The following is a 22,763-nucleotide window of genomic DNA, read 5'->3' on the forward strand; positions in this document are numbered from 1 at the left end:
TCCCTTTGCTGCCAGTTATAAGGGCAGAGGTTCAAAACATCTCCATAGAGATTAACAACAGAAATCCATTCACCCTTTGCTCAGGAGCAGCTAATACTTGGATGTGCATTTAGGCAGTGGCACAGATTACATTGTGAATTCCCTCCTAACCTCCAACTATCTGATACATATTTTGAATTGGAAGGTACCTCCAGTAAGTGGCATTTAGTAGCAAGTGTCATTTAATGTCTTTATTGGAGTGGATGCTGCTAAACCCAGGGAAGTCCTGTCACTTAGTTCCTCTGGCTCCATCAGTGAAGATGTGAGATAACCCTGACTTTGTAACATAGATCTTTTTCTCAGAGACTTTCACAGATGTGATCGTTCCACAAGCATTATCCACTCACTAAAGATCTTGGCCTTCTGCTCGCGTAATATCAACAGTTTGAGAAAATGAATGGTCTTACTAATCTGTGTAAAGTAAACAGCATTTTGTCCTTAAAAGCAACAATATTTAGTCACCTCCTGAATATGGTGCTTTCAGCCAAAACACCTAAAAAATGCAGGATCAGAATTGTGGAATGATACAGGTTAGAAGGGACCTCTGGAGATCCAACCTGGTCCAACCCCCACTGAAGAGGGGATAACTCCAAAGTCAGATCAGGTCATTCAGTGATGTCCACTGGAAAATTGCACATTGCTAAGGTTGGAGATTTCACAGCTGCTTTAACTGATTTCAGACCACTCCCCAGGTGAATATTTATTTCTTAATTTCTAATTGGAATGTAGAATCACAGAATGGTTTAGGCAGAAAGGAACCTGAGACATCATCTAGTTCCAACCACTCTGCCATGGGCAGGGACACTTTCCACCAGACCAGAGCCCCATCCAACCTGTCCCTGAACACTTTCAGGCATGGACCGTCCACAACTTCTCTGAGCAACCTGTTCCAGTGACTCACCACCCTCACAGGAATGATTTCCTTCCAATTTAATGCTAGCCTAATCCAATTTAAACCTACCCTCCATCATCCTAATGCTCTTACCTCTTGTTCTATCATTCCATGCCCTTTAAAAAAGTCTCTCTCCAGCTCTCTTGTAGCCCCTTTAGGTCCTGCAAGGTGCCATATGGCCTCTCCAGAGGCTGAACAACCCTAACTCCCCCAGCCTGCCTCTATAGCAGAGATGCTCCAGTGCCTGGATCACCTTCCTGGCCCTCCCCCGAACTCCTCCCACAGCTCCATGTCCTTCCCACACTGGGAGCCCCAGAGCTGGATGCAGCGCTGCAGGTGGAGCAGAGGGGCAGAATTCCCTCCCTCCAGCTGCTGCTCAGCTGCCTGTGGTGCAGCCCAGGGCACAGGTGGCTTTCTGGGTGGCCTGTGCACATTCCCAGCTCATGCTGAGCTCCTCACCATCCAACAGCCCCAAGTCAGCAGCTGCTGTTGTGACTCTCACTCCTTGCATCCCCTCCGATCGCTGTGCACCTCTAAGGAGAGTTTGCTTTACCCCTTCTATGCCCACCCCTGAGGTAACTGGAGACAGCAGTAAGATTTTCCCCTTAAACTTCTGTTTTTAGGAGTGGTAAACTCAGTTCTTTTTGTCTTTACACATCATACATGAGTCTGCTCCTCACCTTGATTACCTTTGACTGGACTTCTCCTGGTGAGGAACCCCAAATAGGACAAAAAATTCCAGGGTTTGTTGGATAGAGGGAAATGGTTATAACCCCAAACCTGATGGACACAACCTTGCTCATATAGGCCAGGATGCTCCTGCTCCAGGATGTGTCCAGGAGACTCATCAGGTCCTCAAAGTTGTCTGCCCAGTCAGTCCCCAGCCTGTACTCTTATTTAGCTTTGTTCCATTCCAGGTGCAGACCTTTGCTTTTCCATATACATACTTACACATGTATATGGAAAATATGTATATTTTCCATATACATACTTACACATAAATATATATATATATATATTTGTCTATATTCTGTATTTCCTTCAACTGAGCCATTCAGCTCCAACTAAATTTTGGAATATATAAAAAAAATATTTTTTTTTAAAGTTGAGTAAGTAAAATAATGAAAGTATTAATGAATTTTCATGAGAACATAATCTAGTTTTACTTCTTTAGATTTAATACATTTTATTTTCATTTCCCTTTAAATGTAATTTTTGTCTATTTGTTCCTGAAACAAAAAATAATAATCTATTTTCAGGAGCACACATTTTATCATTTGTGGTTGATTCTATTAATTCTGGGTCATAGGTTTTTTTTCTAGGAAGAGCCCACACAACAAAAAGCTCTCAGCCTTGGAGCTGCTAAGTGTTCTGATCAATATAATGACAATCAATGATGTTTTGCACCTTACAAACCAGGAATTTTAAATCAAGAGGCTTTATGAAAGGCTGCAAACCCTATTTGTCCTTTGAGTTGCAAATAAAAAACCTACTCATTCCAAAATTGTCAGCGTTCTTGTGTATAAAAGATAAAATAATAATTTCTCCCCCCAAAAGATGGCAGTTTATTTCCAAAAGATGATATAGTCTCTAAGGCTGCATTTGTTCCAGTACTACAATAGGATCCCTGGTTCTGAGAATGAGTAGCACAGCACTGAATAAATTCTTATGGGGAAGATCCCATCCCACCAAAACAAGGTCCTGGACCTGTTTTGGATATGCTGCTTTGCATTTCCCTTGGTAGCACCGAGGAACCAGCAGCAGCAGTGGAAAACATCTTGTTCATTACCCTTTGTTATTGTTACTTGCTGTTTTCATTAAAAATTCCAGAGAGATTCAGGAGAGGCAGAAGGAAGCACCAGTTCAGCTTACCCTCTGTATACCACAAGCATGGGATGCGTGGGGTACCCCTGAACATCTCTGTTTGTGTCTTACCCCCAACTCTCTCTCTCAAACTGCAGTTGACCAGCAAATGTCATTGTCACCTCATCTGAACACAGATGCCCTTCCTTCCTTCCTTCCTTCCTTCCTTCCTTCCTTCCTTCCTTCCTTCCTTCCTTCCTTCCTTCCTTCCTTCCTTCCTTCCTTCCTTCCTTCCTTCCTTCCTTCCTTCCTTCCTTCCTTCCTTCCTTCCTTCCCTCCCTCCCTCCCTCCCTCCCTCCCTCCCTCTCCCCCAAGAGATGCAAGCTGTGAGCCCCACGTTAGTGCCTGCCAGCTTCTCACCTCACCTGTCTGACCCATAAGTTCTTTGGACCTGTTATCCCAGGATTGTCTGGAGGAGCAGAGTGCCAGCACCAGCACTGCCCTGCCTGGATGCCATCCAAGGCTTGTGGGCTGGAGCTGGCATCCCTGCATGGAGCTGGGGCACAGGGAATCCTGCTCGCTGGGGTTAAATTCTGACTTCTGCTAGGAAGCCCAGAATCCCACTACTCATCACAATCAGTGTGCTAAAAACCATAGGAAATGCTCAAGCTGATGTTATTAAATAGACAATTAATAAGAGCAGTCAAGTGTATTATTATCTCTAATAAAAGCCCCGACAATTGCTAACAAGTTAGGAAATGCCAGCACAGAAGTTCTCAAAGAAATAATCCCCTGCCACACTGCCCCTACGCAGAATAACCAGGGTTACCAACAGCTTTCCTGGGCGCAGACTGGAGCCTATCTGGGAGCAAGGAAATTCCCGCGGCGCCTCACTAACACATTTTCAGAGGAGCCCAGGGACAATCTCACAGGGATGCTAACTTTGTGCGGCTGTCACTGAATACGCCCGGAGGGGAGACAAAGCCGTGGCTGATTCCCGCACGGTGCAGGGCAAGGACAGCGGGCTGCGCTAGGGGCAGGGGCGGCACGCACCGGGCAGGGACAGCCGGCCGGGGCAGGGACCGGCGGCTCGGCTCTGCCCTCCCGCTCGGCCCGGTGCCGGTTCCGAGCCGCGCACGGACATGACTAAGCAGCAGCACCGCTCCCGCTCCCTCTCCCTCCGCGGCCGCTGCCGCACTCACCTGCCCGCCCGCCCGGCCCGGCCCGGCCCCGCCAGCCCGCGGCGCGGCTCCTCCGCAGGGGCCGCCCGAGGCTCCTCCGCCCCGCTCCGGCCGCTCCGCCGCCAGCGCCGCCCCGCTCCGCTCCAGCCGCTCCGCTCCAGCACAGCTCCGCTCCAGCCGCTCCGCTCCAGCCGCTCCGCTCCAGCACAGCTCCGCTCCAGCCGCTCCGCTCCAGCCGCTCCGCTCCAGCCGCTCCGCTCCAGCACAGCTCCGCTCCAGCACAGCTCCGCTCCAGCACAGCTCCGCTCCAGCACAGCTCCGCTCCAGCCGCTCCGCTCCAGCACAGCTCCGCTCCAGCACAGCTCCGCTCCAGCCGCGCAGCCCCGCGCCCGCGGAGCCGCCGCCTCTCGCCGCCGGGCCGGGCCGGGCCGGGGGTGCCTCAGCCGCGGCTGGCGCACGGCTCTCCGTGCCGGGGATGAAGCTCCCGGCGGCCGCCAGCCCGGAGCCCCCGCGGCCGGCGGCGCTCGGGGCGGCCGGGGACCCCCCGCGCCCGCGCTAGGGCGGCGCTTCCCCCGCTGCCGGTGCAGGCAGCGCCTCCCGCCGCCGCCGCCGCAGCCCGGAGCAGCGCGGAGCAGCCCGGAGCAGCCCGGAGCAGCCCGGAGCAGCCCGCAGCCCCGGCATGGAGCGCCCGCTCAACCTCAGCTGCCTCGCCGATACGACGCCGGACAGCGGCAACAGGAGCGCGTCCTCCGGCGGCCCCGAGGGCGGCCAGGCCCCCCATCTCTCCGTTTTCAGCGTGTTGGTCCTCAGCCTGTTGGCCATGCTGGTGGTGGCCACGTTCCTCTGGAACGGGCTGGTCCTGGCCACCATCCTCCGCGTGCGCAGCTTCCACCGGGTGCCCCACAACCTGGTGGCCTCCATGGCCGTCTCCGACGTGATGGTGGCAGCCCTCGTCATGCCCCTCAGCTTGGTGCACGAGTTGTCCGGGCGGCGGTGGCGGCTGGGCCGGTCGCTGTGCCAGGTGTGGATCTCCTTCGATGTGCTGTGCTGCACTGCCAGCATCTGGAATGTCACGGCCATCGCCCTGGACCGCTACTGGTCCATCACCCGCCACCTGGAGTACACGCTGCGCACCCGGCGCCGCATCTCCAACATCATGATCGCTCTCACCTGGGCGCTCTCCGCCTTCATCTCTCTGGCCCCGCTGCTCTTTGGCTGGGGAGAGACTTACTCAGAGGACAGCGAAGAGTGCCAAGTCAGCCGGGAGCCTTCCTACACCATCTTCTCCACCTTTGGGGCTTTCTACCTGCCCCTCTGCGTGGTGCTCTTTGTGTACTGGAAGATCTACAGGGCTGCCAAGTTTCGAGTCGGATCTCGCAAGAGCAACTCCATCACCCCCGTGACACCAGAAGCACTGGAGGTAGGTCAGCTTGGTTGTGTTTTGCTCAGGTCAAGCACTAACAGCAGGCAAGCCTTTGTAGAAGTGGGGCAAACTTAAACCAGAAGTGTGCAAGTGAACAGTGATCCACCAAAGCCCTGTGGAGCCTGGAGGCTTCCAAGGGAAGGCAGACTGCAAAGCCTTGCAAACCCAGTCTGTTGGCTCCATCTGAGCCCCCAGCTGTGTGTGAGCACTCAAGGTGTAGCTGGAACAACTTTGGGACATACTGCAAGCCTGAGCTCCACGTGGGTGAGCGGTGACTCACAGATGTCCCCCCATGGAATGCTGAATCAGTGCTCACCAGCATGAGTAAGGGGTCACTGTCCCTCCCCTGGGGAAGCAAGGGGACAGTGGATGGATGGGCAGCTGTGTCTGCTGGGGACGATACCCTGGCAACCAGCTGGGGCTTTGGGGACTCTGTGAATTTACCCAGACAGCAAGCACTTGAGCAGAATGTCCTTGGAAATCTTTCCTAATCATGACTGCATCGTGTCAGTTCATCCCAGGCACGGTGACTCTGCACTGTAAAGATTTCTTGCAGAGAGGAAGCAAATGTGTGCTAATTTTCTTTCCTCTCCTACCAAGAACTCTTAAACTCAATGGATTTAGAGGAAGTAAGCAGACTTCTGTGCACGGCATGTGGGTGTGTGCCTGTTCTGCTGATCAGATTGTAAGCAGGGAAGTAATGTTATTGTGCTGCACTGTGAGTAACCTCACGTGCCCTCAGTACTCTAGTTTCTAATCTCACTTAAATAGTCTCCATCACCCAGAAGAGGTTACGCAGCCACCTTGCCCTCAGTTAGAGTGTGACCGGCATTGTCTGTGTTTCCCTGGAGCTCTGGCCTTCCTTGCCCTGCTGGGCTCTGTGCCTGCTGTGTGGGCTCCCCTGACTGGGGTACACGTGGTGCAACTCGTGTTTGTGTTTGGCAGGTGAAGGAAGCTGCCCAGCAGCCACAGATGGTCTTCACTGTCCGTCACGCCACGGTGACGTTCCAGACGGAGGGAGACACGTGGAGAGAGCAGAAGGAAAAGAAAGCTGCCCTCATGGTGGGCATCCTTATTGGGGTCTTCGTGCTCTGCTGGATCCCCTTCTTCATCACAGAGCTCATCAACCCGCTCTGCTCATGTGACATCCCACCCGTTTGGAAGAGCATTTTTCTATGGCTGGGCTACTCAAATTCCTTTTTTAATCCACTCATCTACACTGCTTTCAACAAAAACTACAACAACGCCTTCAGGAACCTATTCTTTAGGCAGTAGTGAGCAGAAAAATCTTTCCTGCTGCCCCAGGAAGCTGATTTTAAGTGTCAATGATTCTGACCAAATTCCTGAGGAAGTTCAAAGCCACAGATACTGAGGTGATGCCAAAAATGCATCGCCACGGGTCGTGTGTCCCAGACCCAGTCCCAGTCCCTAGGCAGGCTCTCCATCCCAGCCTCTCAGCTGCTGTTCTTCCTGCAAGTAGCATGTAAGGGCTTCTCCTGCCAGCAGCCTGGCATCCTCGCTCCAGTGCCCTGCTGTGTTCCTCCTGCCTCCCCAGTGATGCTCTGTTTGGTGGCTCCAAAGGTGCAGAAGAGTCCAATGGCAAAGAAACTTTGGTTTGGCCACTGTTGGAATCTCCCAGCATTTAGTCACCTTTGTCCCGTGTGCAAAGCTGGGACCCTATAACATCAGGAGGTTTTGTGATTGCATGTGAGAGTACACATTTTATGGCTTGGCTGAAGACATGGTTTGTCTTGTCTTTCACTGGTAAAGACTACAAAGTGTTTGGTTTTTTTGGGAAATAAAACCCTTGGTAAGGGTTAAGTGCAGACTACAAGTACCAAGCTTTTTCTCACATACTTTGGGAAGAACAAATTGTGTCTCTTTGCTTTTGGATTCTATGTAGCAGGGTTGTTTTTTTTTTTTAATAAAAACATACTAATTGTGAAAGCTTAATGCATGGTGTACCCTGGAATGAGAGAGAATGCATGGGAAACTCACCTCTCGTTCCCCAGCTGCTACATGTGAGCATCTGCCTCAGACCTTTATGTTCAGAAATACCAGCTGTAAATGCTAATCTTCCTGCCTGTTGTTTCCCATTTTAAAACATTAATGTATTTTGAGCAGCTGTGGGCAGATTTCCTGTAGTTTCAGGGGATGCAAGGGGTGTATTTCGAGTTGCCTTTCAATGAGGAGTTGTGTTTTACTATTTCTGAATGCAATCCAGAACTTGAAACCAAAGCAAAAACCCCACTTTATTTCCATGAGCACTGGGTTGCAAGCAAAGGGCAGTTAATGGCAGGTGACATTTCTTTCTGGAAGCATAATCAAACCATGGAGCTTTTCTCCTGCAAGGACCAGGCTTGAATATTTATTTTTTTGCCCACCTGTCCTTCTCTGCCTGCCCCTCTTAGGCTCCATCCCACGTGGCTGTTACTGCTCTGTGGCCTCCCTGCCTTTCCACATTGCCAACTTAATTATAATAATTGGCATTTCACTCCTAGAATTAGGGTTACACACTTTATACTGCCCTACTGAAGGACTGATGGGTCTGCAGATAAAGGAAAGCTTTAGTATTAAATTGGTTCTGGGAAAGCCACTGAAATCAGACCACAATTAAAACAGTGGAAAAAATACAAGATGGAAATCTGAAAGACCCGATTTCATGTTGGGTATCTCAAGAAGAGATAAAAGGGAAAGATGTCAATAAATGGTGGTAAAGCTCCCTAGGGTTGGGTAGTATTAATTTCTATCTGTAGTAGATCATGAGACATCAGATGTTAAAATTGTCGCTGGTCCTTTAAACCAGACAAAAATCCTGGCAGAGTTGGCAATAAAAGCCCTTTTCCTTCTGTTGTGTCTGGACAGGTGAAAATGGAAGCAGAGGTCAAGGTGCTGTTAAAGTGTTGCAGCCCTTTCAGGACCAGTTAGACAAACACCCATCAACACTGACATGAACAGTGTTGATCCTGCCTTTTGGCAAGAAGAGAAATAGGGTAGCCCTTGACATCTTCCTTGACACCATCTTATAAAAGTCTGTTAGAAATATTGGGTAAAACCCTGCCCTCATTGAAAGCAAAGGAGAATTTTTTTGGTGAATCAGATTTTTATGTGGCATGTCTTGTCTTGTAAAAACATATTTTTAATGTTAATTAATTCAAGGAGAAGATGGATGGGATGGGAGTAATCTTCTAACTCCCATGAAAGAGGCTCTGACCTGCCCCCTAACCGTGGGCCAATCTTTCCAACTAGTAAAGAGCATTTTCTTTCTTTGTTTATATATTAAAATATTATTAGTGACATCTCTGATGTATCAAAAATTGTAATAAACTCTTGAACTGCTTTTTTTTTTACTGACTGTATAAAGGCTGTGCTGCTTTCTCTGGACAGTCCATCACTGATGCTGAGTTGTTCTGTTTGGGAATTGCTGCTTTTGTTGTGACAGGGCTGTCTAGCCAAAAATGACTTTGAAAAAATGCTTCCTTGTTTAAGCCTTCAAGAACTTCAGCTAAGCTTGGTGGTGCCTGAAAGTAGACTACTTCTTAGGCTCCCAGAGTGATACTTTAAAGCATGGATTACCTGGGAAGTTGGCCCTTAGACCCCATTTTCACACCTAACATCATATCTGCACAACCCCATGTCAGTCCCAGCTGTGTCCATGCCATTTTTATTTGGTTTTTGATGAGTGTTGCAGATTCTCTTGTCTCTGTTATGTGGGGTCCTTGTGCAGGGTGTGGAATCAGCTGTAAACTCAATGTCCACTGTGAGCAGACAGGAGTTAAACCGAAATCAGTGGGAAATTCCCTACTTTAGTTGCAGTTTGGTGCTGGGGTGAGGCTCCCTTTCATTACACCCTCTGTTTATTCATGCTGTGCCTTAAACAGTGACAGGGAGACAGGAGATCATTTTGAAGTGACACTAGATAATTCTAATTTGCCTGTAGTGATGAGTACTCCACCATCCTGGTGTAAATTACTCTTACATTTATTTGACAGGCCACATCTGATGCAATCATTTCCTGGAAAGAAACAGCTTCCAGTTGGTGGTAAGGTTTGTTCTTTTAAATCTTGACAAGATCAGCAGCTTTTGGCTCATACTTGAGACCTAACACCATGGGCTTTCCTTCTGAAGATCATCAATAGGACCAGGCAGGGAAAATATCATTATTCTAGAGGTTGCACTGCAGAATCACACTGAAACATGCCACAATGATCCCAGCACAGGGAAGTGGCACAAAGAGACCTGGGCACCTGATCCAGGCTCCGAGGCTTTTTACAAACCTCTCATTATTCAAACACAGATGCTGAGTGGGCTCCCAGAGATGCAAATCATGTTTGAAGACATAGGCAACCACAGCTTCAAAGGAGGCATCTTGTACCTCCTTGTTCCCATTTATACACAGCATCAGTGGTGTGAAGAGATCTGCTTCACCGAGGCTTTGTGAGGATTAATTACAAAATGTTGATCATGTACCAGGAAGGTGGAACACTCTGGTTTGAATGCCGAGCAGCAATATAAATTGAGCTTCTATTTAACTCCTTGGAAGAACGTTATTACCCATTATTATTGAGTTTTGTACGCAGTTTGATGGCTATATAATACTTCCAGAGCAGATTTAACTAACCTGCTCCCACTTATAATTAATTTAGCTCCCTCTCAGTGCCCTGACAACCCAATGAACATCTGTTCAGTAGTGAGGGCAGCGTGTGCTGAATTCCAGCTGCTGCTGAGCATCTCCTCATGGTGCTGTCAGGGCTCAAGGAACAGCAGCTCTCTGTCTGGGCAGTCTGCTCTGGGTTCCTTTTGCTTTTTAGGGAAGAAAAAAAAGGTCAGTGAAGAATGCCCATGGATTACAGGACAGGTTGGCTAACCACCTTCCTCCTGAACCCCCAGCCTCTTGGGCTCTCTTCTCATCACAGGCTGGTGATTCCAGGATGTGCACCGGCCCTACACAGCCAGAGGTGAGCCACACATGACTTCATCCCCTGGAAATTTTTCAGGGCTTTTCAAAAAAATTACTGCTAGGAGATGTGTCCTTTGGACTGTCAGCAGCAGCTGAAAGTGGGAGTTTCCTGGAAGTAGGTAATTAAAGAAATTTCACCTGACAAAGATAATTAATGGCTATTCCTTCCAGTGATTGCAGTGGTGAGGTGCGACTGACAAAGTGTCAAAGTGATTTGTGCAAGGCAGTGGTTTGAGCTGCTTTGTTCATTGTGTTTTACTCTTGGACCCCTTGTTTTACCATCACTGGTAGAGCTTCCCCTGGGGCTCCAGCAAAGTCATGGTGAACATGATACAGGCACCATGAATGCTCCATGCAAGAACAGTGGGGTGAAACAGCCATGACAAAATTAGCATCCCCACTGGGATACACCCTGGCATGAAAATAATGACATTGCCAGCATTTCATTAAATTTAGGACATGGCCAAAGAACTCCTTAAGTCCTCATTATTTTCAGTTACACCGAGGTGCTGAGGAAGTTACAGAAGACTGGAAAAGAGCTGGAGCTGTGCCAGTATTTTTAAAAGGCAAATTTGGAGAGCCAAGTATTTCTAAGACAAATGCTGTTACTGATTTACAGCTTGAAATTGATCCTTGGCAAAAGAAGTGGAGGAGCTGATAAATAACTTGGTGAATAAAAAATTACAGGAAATAAATATAATTGAAATAAATCACATTGATGTTTTTGATTGCAGCACATGGCTCATTGCTGATGGTGTTATAAAGTATTCACTCAATAATGAATCCGACTTGACAACATTCAATGCCTCCATTAAAAATTGAAGAAGAAACCAGTATGAGGTTCAAACTGTCCAATAATTGCTAGAGACTTATGGACTGGGGAAGGTGTAAATACAGAAAATAAGGTCACTTCTACAGAGAAGTGAGGATAAAAACTGGTTGGGAGCATTTTGACCTGGCATGAGGGAAAGGCACGTGTCCAGGAGCAGTGGGATGGGGGCCTGATTGCAGGAGGAGAGACAAGGCTGAGATGGGGTGCATCAGGAGCTGAACATATGGGACTTTTCAGCATTTCAGGAACAAGCAGGCCTATTTCATGCCTGTAGGTTTCATTCAGCTGTAGGTTTCATTTCAGCTGTAGGTTTCATTCTGGCCACTGGAGGAGAGGCTGTGATTTCAGTTCATCTTTTTGCTCCTCCCTCCTCCCTCTTCTCACCACTGCCAGGCAGTCAGCCTCAGCATTGCCATTCCGTGTCATTTTCCATGCTGGCCAAGTCAAATACTGTCCCTAATCATCCTCAAAAGCAAGGCAGACAGATGGGTCCTTTCCCTGGATCCCCCAGTGCGTTGTTGTTGTTCTCTGTCTATCCATTTCAGCAGGGGGAACAGCAGCTCCTGTGATGCTGAAGCCCCACTGCTGCCCATGGATGGGACCAGAGAGGGCTGGGTGCAGCTCCAGGGGTTATCCTAGGAAGGGGAAGGATAAAACTGGAGCTATAGCCTCCCCTTGGTTTTCTGCTGGAGCCATTCCCAGCAAAACTGTTCCCAATCCAGCTTCTAGTCCCCTCCCTGCTTCTGGTGAGACCAGGCAGCCACTACCATGGATCTAGTCATCTCTGCAGGAAGGAGAAAGAGAGGGGTAAAAAAACCTTCCACTGCAGCTCTAATTACAGGAAAAAGGTTTCCCAGCCCTGACTGCCCTCCTGGGAGAGGACACAACGTCCACGTGGCTGAGATGTCCACTCTGCCCAGTTCAGTCCCTTCCCACTGGTGGCTGCAGAGGGTGGGCACCTCTGTACCATTCCAAACTCCCCACTGCTCACCAGGTCCTGAGTCTGTGCAAGTGTTGGAAACACTGCATTTTCCATCAGTTCAGGGCTGCAGCCTGATGTCAGTGCTTCTTCCTTGTGCCTTTCCATCCCCAAATCCTGGTTAAGCACAGGTCCCACCAGCCTCAGTTGCTGGTACAGAGGAGGGCAGCCTGTTAAAATTAGCATCTCTGCTGGTGAAGAAGACCTCTTTATCTCTGGGCTCAAGATGCCAAACAAATAGGTGATGTGCAACAGAGCCTCAAGATCTGCTTCTCCTTGCCCAATTCAATGTTTGGATCACCTGGTTCTTCACAACACACTGGGCTGGGCAGTCCCATGCCCAGTCAGGTTCACCTTGCTAAAGTCCATCGCACATCCCACCTTTTCACTGCTTCCCTGTGGTGCTGTTCTGGAGCTCTGGCTGTCAGAAAACTGTTCATATGTTGCTCAGGGTGCTGCCTCTGCAGTATCTCACAGCTGGACCAAACAGGGCTGTTTCCAACCCAAAAGAGCCTGTGTCACACAGACCATGGTGAAAATAAATGTGATCACCTTCTAGATCTGCTAACAGCCTGATATCCTGCCCCACAAGCTACCTGTGCTGCTGCCAGGCAGACTTTAGAGGGGAAAGCAGAGCCATGGTCACGTATTTTCACAGTTTGAGTGCAGACCTGCCTTTGAGGAGGGGGAGGATTCATTTTGATGCCTTGCCAAATGGCTCTTTCTGTGGGCACTGGAGCATATGGAGCCTCTCTCACAATTGCCTGGGAGCTGCAGTTCTGTGATGTTTTTTGTCTCCTCAGCTGCTCACCTGATGCCAAAGTTTCCAGGTGCACTAAGGCAGGATGCTCCTGCTGCGTGCCTTGGACCTTCCACCTTCCCATCCCAGCACTGGGGTGAATATTAAACAGACAGCAGATGCAAAGAGCAAGCACACTTGCTGGCCCAAGGGGTTACTCAGTATCTGGAATTTAAATGCAAAAAGAAACTGAGAACCCATGGTATTAAGTAATTAAGCTTTTCTGAGACTTTTAAAAAGGAGGCAGGTAGATGCTGAGGAGAAGTGATGCAGCTCCTGTGCTTCCTGCAGCTTTGCAGCACAAACCTTGGGCTTACAGGGGATTTCAGAGCACGTTACTCTGACTAAAGCCCCCAGGCTACTTCATAAGCTGTTAATAGTTGCCAACCAAAATGAGTGTCAGGGCTGTTTCTTATCAAAGTGAGCATTTAAGGCACCTTGAGAACACTGAAAGTAGCATAAACCCTATAAATTCTTTCTGAAAGCATCAAATTGGCCAGTGCTTGCATGCAGAGCATAGCAAATAACTTTCAAAAAACCTGAAATTTATTTGACAGAAAATCTGCTGCTGCTCATCAGATCAGCTTGCCCACCACTTTTACTCACACATCTCCAAGATGCCACATACCCACTACATCACCTTCCCACAGGTGACTGTCCTGCAGGGATTGTGTCCTGGATTCCCCAGCATGAGGTGCAAGGCAGCACCTCCTGCCCCTCCCTGGTCATCTGGCCTTCAGGGTACACTGATGTGTACATGGTGTGTCTGGGTGAGGAGCACCTGGGCTGCTTTTCAGACCCCTGCTCCTCATCCTTCTGTCTGGCAGCCCCAGCTGAGCAGCAGCTCCCACTCCACACCGCTTCTCCTGGCTCCCTTCTTGCTCTTGGAGATGCCCTGAGGAGTTCTTCCATAGCTTGGTGGAGCTTTGTAGAGCTGTGGTGGTGCTCCCAGAGTCAGGGCTGCTCCTCAAGGGCCCATGGAGAAGGTAAACTGAATAAACATGATAAACGGAATGGGTCATGAAGCCCCAGATTAAATGGGGTTATAAAACGCTAGTGGGCTGACCTGGTATCTCTCTGAAATTGCAGTGGGCTTGGGCACTTCAAAACCATAAAGTAGGTGTGATCCTCCTTTATGAAGAGGGAATTATCTCAGGAATTGTCTCAGTCCTGGTCTCTCCATCGCTGTTGAGGGAGAGGCATTGGTTTTTTTCTGGACCCCCATTCTAGGGATGGGCTCATGTCACAGACATTTTTTATGAAAAATCCTTTCATTAGGATTTTTCCTCCTGAGAAGCTGAGAGGCCTCAGGAACAAAATGTAAACAATGGTTATCTGCTGCTGTGGAATGCAACAGGTTCATCTGTGATTGGTCTCATGTGATTGTTTCTAATTAATGGCCAATCACAGTCAGCTGGCTCAGACTCTCTGTCCGAGACAGAAGCCTTTGTTATCATTCTTTCTTTTTCTATTCTTAGCCAGCCTTCTGATGAAATCCTTTCTTCTATTCTTTTAGTATAGTTTTAATATAATACGTATCATAAAATAATAAATCAAGCCTTCTGAAACGTGGAGTCAGATCCTCATCTCTTCCCTCATCCTCGGGCCCCTGTGAACACGGTCACAGGCTCGCTCACCCCGAGCAGCACAGCGGGACCCGCGGCGGCCGGGACATGGAGAGCGCTGTGCTCCCATCCCTGCTCGTACCGACCGTGTGCTCCTGCACAAGCCCAGAGCCTGCTGAGAGCAGAGAGGTGGCTCTGGAGGCACAGAGAAGGGCGAGCAGAGAGAGCTGCGGGCTCTGTCCCACAGGACCGGAGCTGGAGCTGCAGGCGGCACCCGGAGTGCTCTGCCCGCCCCACGCCGCCTGGACAGCGGGGGTGCTCTGGCACAGCGAGGTGATGCTCGTGGTGATCAGAGTGAGGTGATGCTCGTGGTGATCACAGCAAGGTGATGCTCGTGGTGATCAGAGTGAGGTGATGCTCGTGGTTCTCACAGCAAGGTGATGCTTGTGGTGATCACAGCAAGGTGATGCTCGTGGTGATCAGAGTGAGGTGATGCTCGTGGTGATCACAGCAAGGTGATGCTCGTGGTTCTCACAGCAAGGTGATGCTTGTGGTGATCACAGCAAGGTGATGCTCTGGCACAGCGAGGTGATGCTCGTGGTGATCAGAGTGAGGTGGTGCTCACAGCAAGGTGATGCTCGTGGTGATCACAGCAAGGTGATGCTCGTGGTGATTAGAGTGAGGTGATGCTTGTGGTGATCAGAGTGAGGTGATGCTTGTGGTGATCAGAGTGAGGTGGTGCTCACAGCAAGGTGATGCTCTGGCACAGCAAGGTGATGTTCGTGGTGATCAGAGTGAGGTGATGCTCATGGTGCTCACAGCAAGGTGATGCTTGTGGTGATCACAGTGAGCTCACAGTGAGGTGATGCTTACGGTGATCACAGCAAGGTGATGCTCTGGCACAGCAAGGTGATGCTTGTGGTGATCACAGCAAGGTGATGCTCGTGGTGCTCACAGCAAGGTGATGCTCGTGGTGATCACAGCAAGGTGATGCTCTGGCACAGCGAGGTGATGTCCGTGGTGATCACAGCAAGGTGATGCTCTGGCACAGCGAGGTGATGCCCGTGGTGATCACAGCGAGCTGATGCTCCTCACAGCACGGAGGGCACTCAAAAACACCGTCTGGCCCGCGCGCCTTCCCGCTCCTCCGCGGCAAGATCGCTCTGTTCGGCGAGACGTGAGCTGAGTGTGCTCGGATCTGCTCCAGGGTGGCAGCACAGGGCAGAGAGAGATGGATTGTGGCTTGATTCCTTCTGCCAGGTGCCATGCAGGGGGGAAATGGAGCAACAGCCCTTTTATTGTCCCCACATGTAGTCCTGAGAGATGACAGCATGCTTAGAGACTTCTTTTTTTAATTGTTATTTGAATGGGAATGAGGCACCTAAATAACCTGGATAATGCAAACCTTAGTGCTGACAGTGGAAGGGACAAATGCACTCTGTCACTGAGCAGGTCCCCTCCAGCTTTGTGAGGTGTCTCAACACTGTATAAAATGAGCAGTGTGTTCATGTTGTTCAGCATTTGGATGCTCAGCTTCACACAGCCCCTTGTAAGTGGAAAACTTCTTTCTTGCTTACCATGTAGAGCTCCTGTAACAGCCCTCTGAACCACACCAAGCCTGACAGAGTTCAAAAAGTGTTTGGACAATACTCCCAGGCATATGTGTGACTCTTGAGGCTGGTTCTTTGTGAGGCCAGGAGCTGGACTTGATGATCCTTGTGGGTCCCTTCCAACTCAGCACATTCTGTGACTCTGTAAAATCCACTGGCCTCCTTCCTCTGCCTCTTCTGATTGCCCTGAATTCTGAGATGCCTCAGAGCAGAATTAGCACTGCACATTTCCAGACTCCTTTCTTTGTCCAGCTTTGCATCCTCTAACACTCCAGCTCCTGGCAAAGGCACAGCTGCCCAGCCTGGCTCTGGCTGCTGCAGCCCCAAGTGGGGTGTGTCTTCAGCAAAAAGACATGAAAACCACAATTACCCACATTGTAGGGTGATGTTCTTTCTGAAGAATGACTGGTTTATTTTATGGGGCCAGGATGCAACTTTTTTATGCACAAATGTCCTTATGAGCCTTTCTAGACACAGGTGAGTGTGGGATCCTTTGCTCTCCAAGCAGAGCAGAGCAGAAAACACATGGGAACATACACACAGCAATTTCCTAGATTAACTGCTCTGAGTTTTTCCCACCAGCATACAGCACTGCATATCTAAACATACCAGGAAAATATGTTCTCTTTGGGCACAATGATCAGCCCCCACACACTGGAAAATACCAACACAAACAAACATTTTTCCTGCAAAACATACACACAAAAAAATCACTCATGCATTTCTTTTTAGACTCATAGAATTGTAGGATGGTTTGTATTGGCAGAGATCCTAAGAATCGTCTAGTTCCAAGCCCTCTGCCACTGGCAGGGACAATTTCCACTATGCCCCATCCAGCCTGGCTTTGAAAACCTCCAGGGATGGGGAAATGGTCACACTGCATCCACCATTTTTGTTCATTTTTGGTTATTTTGCTCCTGACTAGAAATACTGAATAAACATGTGAAGGACAAAAAACCTCTCTCAGAAAAATGTTAATCACTAAAGCCTCTCTCTCATCAAGGATAAAAGAAAAGGTGAATGAGAGGTAAACTGATTTTCACTAAGGAAAATTCTGAGAGCTTGTTGAATTTTTTTTATTGCATTAATTATATGTGATTTGAGGAGATAAAACAATTCCTGAGCTCTTCCTGGAGGAGATTAGCAGAATGTTTTGGTAATCCCTCTGATCCCTCAGGAATGAGTGCTATTTTATTAATCATTATGCATGAAGGGTTGATGTTATAGACAGAGACTGCTACAGACAGAGTTAGAAATGGGCCCAAGAGTTCACAGAGTGGCTGGGGTTGGGTGGAAGTCACCTGGTTCACTCCCTGCTCAAGCAGGATCACCTGTTGTGGTTGCCCAGGACCATTTCCAGGTGGCTTTTGGGTGTCCCCAAGGATGGAGACTCCACACCTGCCCTGGGCAACCTGTGCAAGTGCTCAGGTACCCCCAGCAAAAGCATTTCCTGATGTTCAGAGGGAGCTACCTGTGTTTTCATTTGCCCTCATTGCCTCTGGCCCTGTCACTGGACACAACTGGACCTTTTTGAGGGGTCTTTAGCTTTGGGCTAACAGGAAAAGCTTGCAGGGACTTCATTCATTTGGACTGCAATATGACAGATAGCTTTATCTCTTCACATTCACATCCTTACCTGCAATTAAATGAAGTGTATTGTTCCTGTGTCTGATTGCATGTGGGAGGCAGGGATGTAGTCTCTACTCTGACTTACAGTGTTCTAGGAATTAATGAAAATTTTTTCTATATTTCTTTTTAAATAGAGAAAAAATGCTATTGTTTTTTTTTTTTCTTACTGCCTTGAGGGATCATCAGGAGAATTCTTGTACCAACATGTCTCACAAGTATTTAAAGCAGTAAAACATGTAATAGCCTCTTTTTTCCTTCTTCTTTTTCTTCTTTTAGGGAAAAAAAAAAACCGCTGTGTGAGTTGTGTGGAAGCTGTTTGGCGATGTGTGGGTGTGTTATGTCTGTGTCTATCTCGCCAGGGGGAAGCTGAGGAAGAACGAGGAGTTGTGCCTACAACTTAAACATCTCTCCTCCAATCACTCATTTGACTGGCATTTCGGGGGAAAAGACAGTGGTTTGAGGAGTGAAGAGCAGTCAGGAGTGTGGAGGTGACAGACAGTGACGTGCAGCAGGGGCTGATGTGGAGCACATCTCTGCTGTAAGGCTCATCTGAATGGGGAGGTGACAAGCTGCCGGTTCGCTGCTCTGTACTCAGACTCCACACGCCCTGTGGGGATCAGAAATGCCCAAGCACCCCCGTGCAGTGCCAGGGAGGCAGCCCCATGTGCCTGGCAGCTTCAGGTGGGGCACCCTCACTCACAGCTGTGTGCATCTCATACTGGCTCCTGGAAGGGAAGGAAGAGCTGGTCAGGCAGGAAGAGTTTTTGGGGAGATCTGATCTGGTCACACAGGAAGAGTTTTTGACAGCCCTGTGCTGTTCTTGTTGCTTGGTGCTTCTGCTTGAGACGGTCAAAATGGGCTTTGCAAAGAGGCAGAGCCCAGGTGTGGGAACAGGAGTTATCACTTGAGGATAATCCAGCACATCACAGGTGTGAAAATCTCTCACAAATCTGTTAGTGAGAGGGTCTGGGAAATAGAAGCATCTCTTAAAATGAGACTTGGATGCTAGAAACCATGGTTCTGAGAAAAGCTCAGGAATTAATTATGTGGGTTTCTTTTTATTTGGTGAAATGAGAGAGAGCACAGTGGGGCTTTCTTCTTTAGCTCAATAACTTGTTACCCAAATTCCTCCTTGGAGCTGGTTCATGAAATCCGTCACAATAGCAGATCTACTACAGATGCCTTGCAAGAAAATGGGGAAATGCATGGTTTTTAAACAGGTTTACAAAGAAGTACTGTTTTTACAGGTTTTTAACAGGTTTACAAAGAAACACTGTTTCTTTGACTACTGGCCATTCTTTGTAAATAAGAACATGAATGTCCAAAGGCAAAAATATTGATGCTGTTTCAAGTGCTGGCTCATGTGATCTCCAAAGGAAATCACTCTCTTGCAGTTGGGTGTTACAGACCAAAAGCTTTACCACTGGCAACTGCAAGTGTTACACTTATTTTCAGTCCTGGAGACAAAGCATCAGGCTGAACTTCTAACCCACAGTTTCATGCCCAAAGCACCCACACTAAAAACCCCAGAGCCACTGCTTTTTAGCCCTTCAATATTCAGTGGAAATGGATGTTGGATTCACCAGCTGGATTTTTGAGAAGATGCCCAAGAAGTGAAACATGGATGCACCTGGCTCATGAACAGCACTTCAAAACATAGCTGTTATTGATGAGTTTTAAACAGGTCCCATCTGGTTCTTATTTGGTTTTTCAAAATCCTTCAGGCAAACAGCAGGAAGTCACCACCCAGGTAAGTGTTGCTCTATTGGTAGCCCTTTGCATTTCCTAATTATTCTCAGGTTATTCCCAAGCAATTCTGCACTGCAAGAAGGTAGAAAATGTCTGGCTTGACCAAGGTGTTGCAGACATCCTTTTATGAAAAATCCTTTCCTTAGGATTTTTTCTTCCTGAGAAGCTGAGAAGCCTGAAAGACAAAATGTAAACAAGGATTATTTGCTGCTGCGGAATGCAACAAGTGATTAGTCTCATGTAGATGTTTGGAATTAATGACCAATCACAGCCCAACTGGCTCAGACTCTCTGTCCAAGCCACAAACCTTTGTTAGTCATTCCTTTCTATTCTTAGCTTAGCTAGCCTTCTGAAAAAAAAAAACATTTTCTTCTATTCTTTTAGTATAGTTTTAATGTAATATATATCATAAAATAATAAATCAAGCCTTCTGAAATATGGAGTCAAATCTCCATCTCTTCCTTCAACATAAGACCCCTGTGAACACCATCACGCCAAGGACCATCATTGCCCATGCTGTGCTCTGAAAGCATGACAGTGTCCTTTGGGTTGGTGCTGTTCTTGTGGTGCCACCCTGTCTCTGCCTCTCCACAGGCTCTGTATGGACCCCCTGCCCTGCCCTGCCTGGCCTTGGCTCATCCCTGTCCCCATCCCCACAGAGGTGCCCAGCATCACTGAGCTGCTGCTGATGGCGCTTGCTTGGGAGTGCTGTTGAAAGAGGGAGAGGTTGTTTCTCACTTTCCATGAGGTTAATACCTAAAATATTTATATGTAATTCCAAATGCCAGTTTTCTGGCCAGGACTTGCTCTGCAGAAGGTTCCTGGAGGCTCTGCTGTTCCCCTCTGGCCATTGACATGGGCTGCTCCCCTGAGCTCCCTTCCACTGCTGCTGAACCAGACGTGGATACCCCAGAAAATCCCAGGCACCAGCCCATGTTTAAGCATTGCAGATAGATGCCCAAGGCACGCAGACAGGCAGTGTGGATGTTGCCTCTGATCTGTGCACACACACTCCATCCCCTTTATCTTTTACTACCTGTTGTAAAATCCTTCCCTCCCAAGGGCTGCGATCTCAGCTCGGGATTTGTGCTGCTCCCCAGCTGCAGATTCCAAAAGGATTTATGGGAGGTGCAAGATGAAAGAAGGGCTGGGAGGAAGAGCTCTCAGTGCAGACAGTTTCTGGTGAATGGGGTGGGACTGGCAGCGCTGGAGAACAAAACACTCCTGGCATTTGCAGCTCAGGTTTCCACAAAATGAGAGTGGGGAGCACTCACCGAGCTGTAACCTCCCCTGGGTGCTGCCTCTAACCTGTCCCTGAGTCAGACCAGCAGGAAAGGGGCACAGCAACACCTCAGAGCAATGCAAGAGGTGAGTTCCTGCTGCCCAAAGGTCACAGTGGCACTCTGTGCCTCTCTGGAGCACACACTGACATTAAGCAGTGACATCTCGGTGGGAGCAGGGTCACTCTTGCAGGATGTTTCCTGTCCTGTGCTTTGGAAGTTGGAAGTGATGCTCCAGCAAGCTCTGCAGTCTTACAGAATACGAATTGTCCTCTTTTGACTCACTTATCAGATGACTTTTTGTATTTTTGAAGACAATTTTTGCACGTTAGCTGTCACAGACATATTTTATGAAAAATCTTTTCATTAGGATTTTTTCTCCTGAGAATCTGAAAGGCCTCAGGAACAGAATGTAAACAATGGTTATCTGCTGCTGTGGAATGCAACAGGTGGATCTGTGATTGGTCTCATGTGGTTGTTTCTAATTAATGGCCAATCACAGTCAGCTGGCTCGGACTCTCTGGTCAGTCACAAGATTTTATTATCCTTCTATTCTTTCCTTTCCTTTCAAGCCTTCTGATGAAATCCTTTCTTCTATTATTTTAGTATATAATATATATATCATAAAATAATAAATCAGCCTTCTGAAACATGGAGTCAGATCCTCATCTCTTCCCTCATCCTGGGACCCCTGTGAACACCACCACAGTTTGCTGTGTTGCTCCTCTGCATGGGAAGCATTGTTTGGCTGAACAAAGCACCAAAACAAGAAGAGCTCTGAGCGTGGCTGGTCCCACACTCCTACTCCATGGGCTGCTCTGGGGTCATCATTCCACATTTTATTATACATATTCTTTTGGAACCCACTCATCCCCAATGCCTTTTAAAGTGAGGAAAAATGGCAAAAGTTGGCAGCGGGCAGAAAAAAGCGAGAAGCTGTAAGGGTTGACAAGATTTGCTGGGTTTCAGTGGGACACAAGCTGAAGGCTTGCTGTGGAGACAAATCACAGCGTGTGTGCTGTTGTGGTAGTGTTGAACAGTTTTACATCTCCTTGAATTATACAAAGCAGAATCTTGTATACATGAAATTGTGAAACTCACAACTTCATCCCAGCAGTAATGCTCAGGTGTTGCTCCATGGAGCAGCACATTCCCTGCCTCCTGAGCACCTGTACTGCCCTCCCTGGGGTGTCTCCCATGACTGTTTGCATGCCACAGGATCTGGGTTTGAATGGGTGATTCACTGCTGTGCTGTGGTTTGGAAGCTGTGGTCACATCTCAGGAGATGAAGTGGGGAGAGGAAAGAAATCTCCTCCCTGAGGAACTCACTGGAGCTTCATGAGGCTCTTGTCATCACTTTCCTGTAGGAAACCATGGATCAGAGCTTCTCCCATGCCCACTTTCCATCCTCCTGTTTCCTGTCTCACATGGACACTTGGACAATAGGGACCCTCCTCAGCAGGGGCCAAAGTGAAATTCAGCCACATACAAAGAAGTTAAATTTTTCCAAAGCTGTTAACTGTGGGAAGAGCTAACCAAGCAGCTTACCATTACTTGCAAGCAAAAATCTGGGGTTTTTTTTCTGAAAGATTCTGTCCAGAAGTAGCAGAAGGCCTGAGGCTGCTGAACAAAACAAGGGTGGAAGCCTACAGAAATGATAATTAGAGGGCACCTTGTGGTATGGTGCCAACAGCCACTCAGAGATCTGGGATTATTTCTGCAGCTTTGGCCTGAGTTCTGAATTCAGCTGCCTCAAATACTTCAATCCTCCATCTTCCTCATGTTTAAAAATTACTGCCCTGAAGCCAAAATCTGAGATGCTGACATTAATATTAATGCAGCTTCAGACTCCCAGCCTGCTAATCCAAAAAAACCCCACAGTAAGCCACTCTCTTGATCCAAATGGTCAATGATAGGCACTGAGAGAACTGCAGTGAGTACAAGAAGTGCCTAGAGGCATGTTAATAGCAGGAGGAAAAAAATCACATTACACCAGTATTTGGATTTGAGCAGTGCTTGAGC

The 22,763-nt window shown here is 48.3% G+C and overlaps 1 protein-coding gene across 1 annotated transcript; it reads left to right on the plus strand.

The window, feature by feature from the left end:
• The first annotated feature begins 4,594 nt into the window (after positions 1-4,594).
• On the plus strand, positions 4,595-8,671 carry HTR5A (5-hydroxytryptamine receptor 5A). The gene is made up of 2 exons (XM_063176339.1): positions 4,595-5,335; positions 6,284-8,671. Exons 1-2 carry the CDS (start codon positions 4,595-4,597, stop codon positions 6,611-6,613), a joined length of 1,071 nt encoding a protein of 356 aa, XP_063032409.1. The 3' UTR covers positions 6,614-8,671.
• Positions 8,672-22,763: the final 14,092 nt, after the last annotated feature.

The sequence above is a fragment of the Melospiza melodia genome, chromosome 1, assembly GCF_035770615.1.
Source record: "Melospiza melodia melodia isolate bMelMel2 chromosome 1, bMelMel2.pri, whole genome shotgun sequence".
In the NCBI taxonomy this organism is placed as follows: Eukaryota; Metazoa; Chordata; class Aves; order Passeriformes; family Passerellidae; genus Melospiza; species Melospiza melodia.

Bases quoted from the DNA above. Each gene is read 5' to 3' on its own strand.
- HTR5A (XM_063176339.1), top strand. From the start codon at position 4,595: ATGGAGCGCCCGCTCAACCTCAGCTGCCTCGCCGATACGACGCCGGAC. The intron at 5,336-6,283 runs GTAGGTCAGCTT...TGTGTTTGGCAG, and splicing joins TGACACCAGAAGCACTGGAG to GTGAAGGAAGCTGCCCAGCA.